At 43.1% G+C, this 12,697-nt stretch overlaps 1 protein-coding gene across 2 annotated transcripts in view; it reads left to right on the forward strand.

Moving 5' to 3' along the window:
• The window catches only part of PSD2 (pleckstrin and Sec7 domain containing 2), a 75,943-nt gene that overhangs the window by 17,413 nt on the left and 45,833 nt on the right, over nt 1–12,697 (forward strand). For both annotated transcript variants that reach the window (XM_043985934.1, XM_043985935.1), the window contains one exon: nt 2,952–3,497. In XM_043985934.1, coding sequence (XP_043841869.1) covers nt 3,010–3,497 — 488 coding nt within the window. In that variant the 5' untranslated portion in view covers nt 2,952–3,009. The remainder of the gene's footprint in view (nt 1–2,951; nt 3,498–12,697) is intronic.

Genomic DNA, 12,697 nt, shown 5'->3' on the forward strand with positions numbered 1-12,697 from the left:
ATCTCCAGCATCCAGTACAAAACCTTGCATGTGGTAGGTGCTTAATAAATGTTCATTGATCTCATAAACCCTCACGTTATGGATGAAGAAATGGAATCCCAGAAAAAGGGCAATGACTTGCCTAAGGTCACACAAAGCATATGGAGCAGAACTGAGATCTGAAACCAGCTCTTTTGACTCCAGATATAGTGGTGATTCCATTGTATTGCAACTTTCTTGTACTTTAGCAACTTAAGTTGGGACTTCTTTAGAGGGTTTCATCATGTAGTTCAGGCATTCTGAAATTTTTTTGCATCATAAACCCCTTTATTGGCACTCCAGTGAAGCCTATGGATCCCTTCTCAAATATGCATAAAATATAATATGTAGGATTACAAAATAGTTATCTATATCTATATCTAATCTATATCTATCCATCCATCCACTCATCCACCCATCTATCTATCTATCTATCTATCTATCTATCTATCTATCTATCTATCATCTAAAAATCAGCTTAAGAACCCTTGGTTTAGTTTGCATAATTGTGAGTTCCCAGAACTTCAGACATATTTAAATTTACATATAAATGACTTTCCCCAACCCACTAGAAGTGATTTTGGTGCCTTTTGGTTGCTCTCAGCACCTCACACTCGGATGACTCCAATTGCCTGCTGGTTGGTCTTCCTGCCAAAGGTCTTTCTCCATTCCAGCTCATCCCTCAGTCATCTGATCAAGTGATCTTCAAAAGCACAGATCTGACAACACTGTACCCCCCACCCCCAACCCAACCCAATAAACCCACAACTCAATAAACTCAAGTGGGTCCCTATCACCTCCAGGATCTAATATAAAATCCTGTTTTGTGTTCAAAATCCTTCATAAGATGGCCCTCTTCCCCTTCCTCAACTATTTACTATATTGATGGTAAAAGCATATAGCTCCCAGAATTGTTTGTTTTTGTGTGTTTTGTTTTTGTTTTTGTTTTTTGTGGGGCAATGAGGGTTAAGTGACTTACCCAGGATCACACAGCTAGTAAGTGTCAAGTGTCTGAGACCAGATTTGAACTCAGGTCCTTCTGAATCCAGGGCCAGTGCTTTATCCACTGCACCACCTAGGTGCTCTCTTTCTAGTCTTCTTATGCATTATCCCCCTTCCACATTCTTTGCCATCCAGTGACATTGGCCTCCTTCTTGTTCCTCAAACAAAACACTCCCTCTTTTGACTACAGGCATTGTCAACTGGCTTTACTGCATGCTTGGAATGCTCTTCCTCCTCTCCACCTCCTGACGTCCTTCAAGTCTTGGTGAAAATTTCCCCTGCTATAGGAAGCTTTTCCTGATCCCCTTATTTCTAGTGCTTTTCCTTTATGGATTATTTCCATTTACATAGTTGTTTTCCTATTGTCTCCCCCATTACATTGAAAGCTTTTTGAGAATAAGGACTCTTTTGTCTTTCTTTGTATATTAAGGTGCTTAATAAATGCTTATTATATGACTAACTGATTCTCACATTCCATGATCTCTTATGGGAAGACTTCTTATAGGCTACCCAAATGTTGTCCCTGATGCTTCCTGGGATATAAATTATGGAACAGACCTTGGTCTAATCTCTCATAGTTCTGTGAAATCTGTCTTATGAATTCTAGTCCCTAGAGTTTTGTCTCCCTGTTCAGAACTCATGCAGTGCTTAGCATCTGTCCCACACATTAAGCACTTATAATATGCATCATGGCATTACTGTTAACTTCATGTGAAAGTTTTGTCTCCCTAAAGGGCCTTTGAGTTCCTTGATGACAGTGATTTTGTCTTAAACTTCTTTATATCTCTCCACTGCCCAGAACACATAAGTACTTGATAAATACTTGTTGATTGAATGAACACAGCTGGTGGTTGGGGACTAAAACAAAAATTATGTATTTATCCAAGGAGGACCTGAGTGACAACTGGTCTAACCTCTTTCAGACTATCTTACGTGGAGCTCTGGCTGCTTATAGTGGTCAGGGTGGCCCAGAACAAGGCCAAGTTGAATGAATATTGGGCTAGAGTGCTACTGTTTATCTGACTCAGCCTCATCTAGTCACTTTCCAACATTCCATTTGAGTTGATAAGTTATGACTGAGCACCAACTGTCTTTCCACTGTAGTAAAGGAGATGACAAACTTCCTGCCATCAGTATTTCACAGAAATAAGACTTATATGTAAAACAATCATAGCGTAAGATAATAGATTTAGAACTGGCAGCAGATTTAGAAGCCATTTTGCCCAACTCCATCATTTTACAGATGGAGAAAATGGCATAGAGAGGTTAAGTGATTTGGCAACAGATACTGGTAGGTGTCTGAAATAGGATTCGAATTCAGGTCTTCCTGACTCTTAAGACTAGTTTTCTACTGAGAACAATGGTGGAGAATAATGTAGTCCCTGATGTGATGGTACAGCTATGAGAAATTAAGAAGCTAAGAGGTCATTGAGGATTGAAGTCATCAGAAAGTAACTATGGGAAATGTGGGCCTTGAAGGATGTCTAGGATTTGAGTAGACAGTGGTGGGAAGAAGAAAGGATAATAAAGGTAAAGACCTTGAAGTCAGAATAAGAATTCTGAGAGTGTGTGTGTGTGTGTGTGTGTGTGTGTGTGTGTGTGTGTGTGTGTGTGTGTGTGTAAAAGGGTCCTTGGGGGAGGCGGTTCTCTTTTCTGTCATCCTCCTGTCTTCAGGTAGATCCACCTCAAACCACCTCTACTCTTGAGGCATTGTCTGGATTCTAAAGATATCCTGGGTTTTAGACTCTGTGCTTCCACAGGGCAGGGCCTGCACCCGTGTCATTCTGTTTGCACAATATTGAACAGAATAAAGATTCTGATAATTGTGATGTATGAACTGGTAATATAGAGTCAGAATTTTAGTAGGGGAAGGGAACTCAGGACTTTTCAAGCTTCTGTTACATGGATCCCTTCTTTCTTTTTTCACCCAGGTAACATTGAGCCCCAGACTCTGCTGGAGCAGAGTTGCTGGTGGAGCTGGCAACTACCATGGATGATGAAAATCTCCCTCCATCACCACCAGTGGAAGGCAGTGCCTCCCACAGCCCGATCCTGGGACCCCAGCCCAGCAGAGAGCAGCCATTGACAGAAGAACCCACAAAAGATCAGTTTGCCCCTTCAGATGGAGCCAAAGGGGACAGGAGCTCAGGCAGAGAGAGCATGGACAGCAATGGGGACACTTGCCTGACTGAGCCTCCAGAGCACAGGAAAAGGACAGATACCCTAGCCTGTGGGGACAGTGCTGAGGGTAGGGATGGTGACCTCTGTGATTTGTCACTCATAAACAATGTGTCCTTGGGGTATGGGTCGGATCAGGTGATAGACTTGGATAGTGCTGAAGCTCCCAACATGAGTGGACATGGTGACTGTTGGAGGGAAATAGAACTTGAGAGAGGGGAGGCCCCTTACAAGAAGTCTGGCTTGGGATATCAGCAGCCACTGGGCAGTGCTCCAGGGAGCCCTTGTCCTGAAGTCAGGTAAGGGGGTTTCTTTTTTCATACTATTTCAAGTATGTGTAGCACTGCCCTTGAAATCAGGAGCATTTGGGGATCCTAGTTCCATCTTGTCTCTACCTATCTGTGTGATTTAGGCCTAGTCCCATCACTTGTTTTGGCCTCACTTTCTTTACTGTAAACTAGAGGTAATAATCTCTGCCCCCTTAAGGAAGGACAAAATGAAAGCAGATATGAAAAATTGCTTTAAATTTTAAAGTTCAGCAAACATTTATTAATTATCTACTCTGTAGAGTGCATTATGGTAGGTGGAGGAGATGAAAAGGTCAGAAACCTGCCATCTCTGCCTTCCAGGAAGTCACAGACTAGAAGGGGATGGATACATATATTCAACTCAATTCAATGAACATTTATTAGGCACTTTCTGTTTACAAGACATGCTAGGATCTGGGGATAGAAAATCAAATGCAAGTATAGTCCTTGTTTTTAAGGAACTTATGTGCTATTGAATGATGATACAATATACACAAATGAACACAAAACAAATACTTAAGAGGGCAAACACAATGTTATACAAATATAAGGAATAATGATGATAATGATACTCTATTCCCCAGTGAATTTTGCTTGGGGCTTTATGTTGTTGGCAGGACTGATGTTGTCCAGCTGGAAACTGACTCTGCCTGGGAGGAAAAGGGCCATGTTCCTATAGGACTATACAATTTGCATTGTGGGAGCTGGGAGAAACAACACTGGCCTGTCACTGGGAAACACCTCATATAGCTCAGCCCCACAAATTCAGTAGCCAAGAACTGACTGAAATTCTATCACAGTCTTAGAGTTTGGTATGGTAGCGATTCAATCCACTTAATTCATTCAATGTCTATTTCCTGAGCATATTCTGTGTTCAGGAACCTCAGTGCAAGACACTCTAGGGGATACAAAGATGAGTAGACTATGGTTTCTGCCCCTGAGAAGCTTGTTCTAGTATGGAGAAACAAGACATTTGTACTAGTAACTGATACAAGTTATTATGCAAAAAAGTACTACAAGGGAATGCACGGAGTACATATACACATATAAAGTAAATGTACAAGTATTGATGGGGGTTCAGAGAAAGGGAGAAGGATCTCATAGTCTTCTAATATCTGTCTTTTGTCTCTTTTTGTATCCCCAGCACTTAGCACACTGCCTAGTACATGGTAGGCACCTAATAAATGTTAATTGATTGTTGATATCACAACAGTGCAACCTTTCAGACATACTTTCCTGGATTAAACAAATTCAGGAAACAGTCTGGTACAAGGGAAACTAGGCTGGATTTGAAGTAAGAAGACCTCTGCTACTTACTAGCTATATGACTTTGGGTTAAGTCACTTAATCTCTCAGGGTCTCAGGTTCTTCATCTATAAAATGGGTCTGTTAAATGAGGGGATTGGACTAGAGAACCTCATGTTTAGCCTGGAGAAGAAAAGACTCAGAGGGGCTGTGATAGTTCCCATTTAAGTATTTGAGTGGCTGTTGTGTGGAGGAGGAGCTAGATTTTCTCTCTTCGGCCCCAGAGAGCAAAGCCAAGAGCTACAAAATGAAATTACAAAGAGGCAGATTTAGGCTTGATGTTGGGAAAACCATCTTAACCATGAGAACTGTCCAAAAGCAGGATGGGCTGCCCAGAGCAGTGCACCATAGAGGTCTCCAAGCAGAGACCATGTGACTACTTGTTAGGAATCTTACAGTAAGCATTCCTTTTGGATAAAGGTTGGACTAAATGGCTGCTCGGGTCCTTTCCAACTCACAATCTGTGCCTCTGTGACCTTAACGTTCCTTCCAGCTCTAAATCTGTGACCCTATGAGATATGACCACCTTCCCCCTTCTTTATTCTGCTCCATGGTGCCAAGGTGAGTGAAAGGGTCAAGTTTGCAGGTGTGTGATAACCTTTTTAGCAACATGAGGCAGTGTGGGGCAGTAGAGTGACAGATGTGAAGGAATGAATGAATCTAACAAATGAGTAAAAAGTATTTATTAAGCACCATAACACTGTGCTAAGTTCTGGGGATACGGATACAAAGAATGAGACAGTCTCTGCCCTCAAAAAGCTTAAATTATAATAAGGAGAGACAACACATACAAGGGAGTAATGAAGAAGGAAGCACGTTTTGGTTTGGGAAGTTTTAGGGAAGGTGAGTGGAGCCAGAGGGGAGCTGGTTGAACAACCTTTCCAGAATCAATGTTAGTATTGATTTGATTAGAATTCCTAGTATAAGAGGTGGCCAGCTGGGTATGGAGGGGAGGGGGAAAGGAGAAGTATGCAGCAGGGTGGATGGCAGGGCAATGGCTAAGACGAATGGCTTGATAGGATATGAAATACCACCTGGGGCTGGATTGATAGAGTGGGCTAGTAGAATTTGTCATATTCAGTCTCTAATCAGGGGAGCTTAGCTCTGGGGCAAGTGTTCCAAAGGTGAACAAATGAAGTTCCTCAGGGTCTCCAAAGGTCTGGTGTCCAGAGGGTGTGATGACAGAGTGAATGACAAGATGATGGCCAGGGTGGACCCTTGCATGAACTTTTGATTAAGAGTTAGAGGACTGGGGCAGCTAGGTGGCGCAGTGGATAGAGCACCGGCCCTGGAGTCAGGAGGACCTGAGTTCAAATCCGGACTCAGACACTTAACACTTACTAGCTGTGTGACCCTGGGCAAGTCACTTAACCCCAATTGTCTCACCAAAAAAAAAAAAGAGTTAGAGGACTTAGTTTCAAATTCTGGCTCCTCTACTTGCCTTCCTTGTGACCTTGGACAAGTTACTTAACTTCTCTGGACCTCAATTGCTTCACTTGTCAAATTACAGGGTTAAACTAGGTAGCTTCTAAGGTTCCTTCTACTTTCCAATTAATCACTGTAAGATCCCTTCCTCAGAATTCTATTCTTTCTCAGGCTGGGATTGATATCTGGGTTCCACTCCCTCTTCCCATTTCCTAAGAATTATGTAGTCTCAGTTTCTCCAGGGTCGTATCACATTTGAATCTTCACCTAGATTCATAGAAGGATCTAGATTTCAATCAATCAATCACTAAACATTTATTAAACATCTGCTATGTGCCAGGCACTGCATTCAGTGATGGAGATACAAAAAGGGCAAAAGACAGACCTTGCCCTCAAGGAGTTTACAATCTAGTGGGGGAGACAACATGCAAACAAATAAGGCAGGCTATATACAGAATAAATAGGAAATAATTAACAAAGGGAAAGCACTAGGATTAAGTCAGGTTAGGGAAAGTTTTCTCTAGAAGGTGAGATTTTTTTGGAGGGATAGGGCAATGAGAGTTAAGTGACTTGCCCAGGGTCACATAGCTAGTAAATGTCAAGTGTCTGAGACCTGATTTGAACTCAGGTCCTCCTCAATCCAGGGCTCATGCTTTATCCACTGTGCCACCTAGCTGCCCCCTGAAGGTGAGATTTTAATTGAGACTTAAAGGAAGCCAGAAAAGTCATTACTTGGAGCAGAGGAGGAAGAACATTCCAAGTATGGGGGGCAGACAGAAAAAGTTCCTGGAGCTGAGAGATGGAGGTTTTTTTTTTGGGGGGGGGGTGGGGCAGGCCAGAAGGCCAGTGTCATTGGATCAAAGTGTAAGTGTGGGGGAGTAAGGTGTAAGAAGACTGGGAAGTTAGAAAAGGAATAGACTATGAAAGGTTTTGATGCTAAACAGAACATTTTGTATTTGATCCCAGAGGCAATGGAGTTTATTGAGTAGAGGGGGTGGCATGGTCAGACCTGTGCTTTAGGAAAATCCATTTAGTATCTGAGAGGATGGATTGGAGTGCAGCAGACTATTGGAATAGTTCAAACATGAGGTGATTGAGATTTATACTATGTGGTAGCAATGTCAGAAGGCAGGGCATATTTGAGAGATGTTGCTGTGATGGGTAAAACTAAATGTTTGTGGTCACCTTACCTGTCCCCTTTTGGGGAAAGCTAACTAGGACAACAGTTTAACAGTTTAGGTATTAAACATTTATTAAAATATATTAGAGGTTAACAAAGAGAGAACAAGAATAGGAAAACCCTAACTACCTCAACCACTCCTGGTTCCACTGCCAACCCCACAAGGTTCCAACCACCAACTCCCAAAACCAACTGACCAAAACCAACTGCCTTACACACTACTTCAAGCTGATTGGTTGAGAGTTGTCACATGCTCACACAGCAGGGGGCCTCTGTAATATTAATAATATTCTCACACTCCCCTCTGTGCTTCATTAAGAAACAGAGCTTCCTTAAATGAAGCGATAACATTACATATACTTATAACTAACAATGTAAAGGGAATAAAAAAAATTGAGCGACACATTGACAAAAACAAAAGGGAGCACTCCCCTTTAGTAGGTGGACATTGCAAATAGTGTATACAATGGGAAAAAGAAAACAGAAAAATATCCATTCAAGTCTTTAGAAATATCTTCTCAGATAATTCATGGGATGTCCTCTGGGTATAGCTCTGGATTCTGCCTCTGGATCCTAGGCATGGTCTGAGGTGTGGTTGTAAAAAAAGTCTTTCAGGTATTTCAGATACTGATGATCAGCTAGAAAGTCTCAACTGGAGAGTTTCCTACAAAACTGATCTTAACACAACTTTAAATAACTTTGCCAATAGCCAAATCAAATGATGAGAGTTCTCAAAAACATGTCTAAGGAAATTCAAAATCTTTTAGAGATATAATAAAAGGGTCCTCTGTAATATTAATAATATTTTCACATTGCAAAGGTGAAATTGACAGGCACTGGCGACAGCTTCGATATGGGGGATATGTGAGAGATAATGAGAAGTCCAGGATGACTCCTCACTTGTGAAAATGAAGGACTGGGAGGATGGTGTTGCCCTCTATAGGAACAGGAAGGTAGGAGTTTAAGGGAAAAGATAATGAGTCTAGAAGAAAAAGCAGAAAGGACAGGGAAAGGTATCAGGATGCTGAAAGGAGTGGCTTTTGCCACTGGAAGTGGCAGCCAATGCTATAGTAATTTTCTCAATTTGGTGGAAAGATCTGATTTCCTTCAACCAAATCTCTGGGGAGAAGTGCAGGCAGGTTTGCTTTTCATTTGTAGCAGGAATCTCAAGCATCCTAAAATGTCCTGGGTGGCTGAGGCTGGTGAAGTGCACGCCTCCTAAGAGAGGCCCTTATAATGCAGGGATAGAATAAAAGTCTAGACATCTGGGGCTGACCTAGGGAAAGGACTTGTGGAAATTGACTAGACAGTTATTTAATAATGAGAATATATCTAGTACTTTTTTTTTTTTAGTGAGGCAATTGGGGTTAAGTGACTTGCCCAGGGTCACACAGCTAGTAAGTGTTAAGTGTCTGAGGCCAGATTTGAACTCAGGTACTCCTGACTCCAGGGCTGGTGCTCTATCCACTGTGCCACCTAGCTGCCCCCTCTAGTACTTTTAACTACATTGCTATTGTTATATTCCTTTCCCTCGTTGTTATCCCCTAAAGGGGGAGGGGAGGGCCCCCATTAAGTTTATGCCTGACAGTTTCACCCCTTCTCACCAAAGGCTGGTTACACAAAAGATTCTCACAAATGGTGAATATTAAGTAAACCTATATATTTAAACAATCCAGCAAACAGAAATTGGAGAAGTTCTACAGATTAAAATATACCAGAAAATACATGAGAATGAATGGATGAATTCTTTTGATGGGAATAAGCTTGAACCAGGAGAAAGAGATCCTGATGATATCCAAGGGGAAAGTATCTCTCCAAAGTCTCTAGGGAGGCAATCTGGAAATCAGGGACATGCTGAAGAGCTGGCTTCCCCCTATGAGTTTTCTGCTTCCAAAGTCCTTCCCTCACTTCCTTCCTAGAGGAAAGAAAATCTGGAACCATGTCTATCTCTCTTGAAGAATGTGTCTCAAAAGTTGTGGAGCCAACGTCTCTCTTCATGCAGGTCTGTGGTGTTGTGTCTGCATTCTCCCCACCAATTGGGAGTCAAGTCACATAAACAGCAGCACACAAAATTCCCCAAGCTTGTCTGGAAACCTGAGTTACAAGTATATCATTTAAGCTTCACAATAACCCTTGAGGTAGAAAGAAGGGCTATTATCCCCTTTTTCAGATGGGAAAACTGGTACTCTCAGTGAATGGCAGGGTCTGGTTTAGAACTCAGATCTCCTGACTTTTAGTCTGGTGCTCTTTCTATCACAATACTACATTTGACCACTGTGTGTAAGAGTTAACTGCCCTCCCTGGCTCCTCCCTCCTCCCCTTCCTACTTAACTCCCAAACTAGCCCCTTAACTTACTGTTTTAGATGCCATATCCAGGCAAAGTCCTAAGGATTTTTGTTAAATTTCTTTTCTGAAGCAGATAGATGGGTGGTTGGAAGTGACCCTAGTTGCTTTTCTCTTTTGGGTTAGGGCTGCTTCATGTAGGGAAGTCTCAGTGTTCAGTTGGAAAGTTCATGGGATTTTTCATAAAAGGTGAGACTGGGGGTAGCTAGGTGGCCCAGTGGATAAAGCATCAGTCCTGGATTCAGGATGACCTGAGTTCAAATCTGGCCTCAGACACTTAACACTTACTAGCTGTGTGACCCTGGGCAAGTCACTTAACCCCAATTGCCTCACTTAAAAAAAAAAAAAAAAAGAATGTTCTTCAAGTCGCCTTGGTCAGTCCATGCTGAGTTTCCACTGTCAGGAAGGTCTACTTGGGTAATTTTCTTCATATAATTCTAACCCCTTTCCTCTTTTCCTCAAATGTGAAGTAGAGAGACAGGTGGCAGTCCTCATCCCTTGTACAGTGACATCTCAGAGACTCTCATTGGCAGAGCCCACTGAACATTATCAATGGGTATAATTTGTTTTCCTTTTGCTACCTTATTTTTACTGATTAAGATCTCAGGTCTGTGGTGAATGGGGCTTCTTGGGTAGTAGGAGTGACCTCCTCCTGTTCCTGACTGCCCAGTGTTTGAGGGGATTCTTGTATAGATAGATGTCTCTATCCCACATACACACCACTACCAGGGCCAGGGCCAGGAATGGAGAGAGGTTCAAGAAAACCAGACCATATATATGGGAGAAACAGCAGAGAGGTTGTAGAGAGAGTATCAGGAGGTGATACATATTGATGAATGATGGGTCTACATGGCATGTGTGTGTCTAGGCATGCTCATGCACATAAGTGTATGTTCTTTTAGGTGTATATGTGTTATGAACCCATGTGAATGGATGTGATTGGACACTAAGCGCATATGGGCACAGAGACAGGGTGTTCTAGTAGACACAGCAATGCACTCAGAATCAGGAAGATCTGTGTTTGGGTCTTGCTTTTGATACCTACTAGCTGTGTGACCATAGGCTAGTCACTTAACTTCTCTGAGTCTCAACATTCCTCATCTGTCAAATGGGGATAATAGCACCTATTGTGCTTGTGAGGCTCAAATGAGAATCTTGCATGTTAAGTGCTTTGCAAACCTGATAGTGCCATGTAAATGACAAATATTATCACATGTTTATGAGTTCTGGGTAAAGAATGACTAAGAGGGGCAGCTAGGTGGCGCAGTGGATAGAGCACCGGCCCTGGATTCAGGAGGACCTGAGTTCAAATCTGGCCTCAGACCCTTGACACTTATTAGCTGTGTGACCCTGAGCAAGTCACAACCCCAGTTGCCTCACCAAAAAAACAAAGAAAAAAAGAATGACTAAGAGACTGAGGGTTTGGGAGTAGAACCCAAGACAAGAGAAGTACCATTTGAATACATCGGCCCCTCCACTGACCCTCTGGGTCTGAAAATAGCCATAGTTACTTGGAGACTAATTCTAATTCTCTGCCTTTAAATGACAGACTGGGTAATTAATTCCCTAGTCTCTGTCCCTTTCAGGCAGTGATAGGGGTGGCAGGGAAATTTCAGGGCAGGAGACTTAAGAGATTGGCATTGGAGAGAGGGAGGGAGAGGGGATTGAAATCACTACTTCAGAGAAAAGGAGGGAAGGAAGGAAGGAAGGAAGGAAGGAAGGAAGGAAGGAAGGAAGGAAGGAAGGAGAGGATCAGGAAGGGGGCTGTCACCAGATCCCCACTTCTGACCCTGGGAATCCTCCTTACTGCTCCGTTGGCTCCAAAAGCCCTTGGGTGGAAAAAGGTCAGGAGATGACATCTGTCTTTTGAGGAACAGATGATGAAGGCCACAGAGAATAGCCCAGTGGTAACTAACCATGTAGGAACAGACCAATCACAGAGGACAAGGCCCGGTTATCCCTATTATCAAACAAGGACGGCACAAGGAGCTCCAGCAAGGGACAATTTAGGTCAAGAGGGAGGGGAGGTTTGAAGCGGGTGGGTGTTGGGTGCTGTGTGGAAGCTCCTGCCTCACAGAAACTGCGGGAGGAAAGTCTGCCTGCACCAGGCTCCTTCCCCAGGGCACCACAGCCAGGTGTAAGACAATGGTCAAAAGGGCATATCTGCATGTTATTTACATTCTGCTTGCACACAGCAGCATAACACTGAGCTTTCCTTTCCAGACCAAGTTGCAAATGGAAATTTCATTCCTGCTGCCCAGATGGTGGTCACGTCTGGATGTTTCCCTTCTCTGTCCTTTTTCTCCTTCTTGTCCTAGATCCGGGGGTCCCCCTGGGAGTGGGGATGGGGGCCTGTGGGTAGTGCTGGCAGGATTGTGAAGCTGGTGAAGTTGTCTTTGCTGCTTCCTATCTCGCTGGTCTGTGCCTCACCTACCTTCCCTCCTCTTCAAGGACTCTGTTAGCACCCCCTCCTAACCCTGCTGTCAGGAAAAGGTTATTATCGGAGCAGCTAGGTAGTGCAATGGATAGAGCACCAGCCCTGGAGTCAGGAGTACCTGAGTTCAAGTCCAGCCTCAGACACTTAACACTTACTAGCTGTGTGACCCTGGGCAAGTCAATTAACCCCAATTGCCTCACTAAAAAAAAAAGAGGACCCTTTTTTTTTTAAAGGTTACTATCACCTACTTTCTCCTCTCCTAGTGACTTGTACAACTGAAACCTGACCTCTGGAGGCGTTAGCCCCTGGCAAGGTAACCTCAGAGTAGTAGGAAACAATCTTTTGGGCCTGGAACATTTATGGGGCTCCCCAAATTCAAACTGGGAGCTGGCCACCTTCTCTTGAATAAGGCAGGCTCTTATCAAGGAAGCACTCAATAAATGCTTGATCAATTAATTGGTTGATTAGGAAATGCATTGATCTTGAAGGCCTCTTTTTTC

The sequence above is a fragment of the Dromiciops gliroides genome, chromosome 2, assembly GCF_019393635.1.
Source record: "Dromiciops gliroides isolate mDroGli1 chromosome 2, mDroGli1.pri, whole genome shotgun sequence".
Lineage (NCBI taxonomy): Eukaryota > Metazoa > Chordata > Mammalia > Microbiotheria > Microbiotheriidae > Dromiciops > Dromiciops gliroides.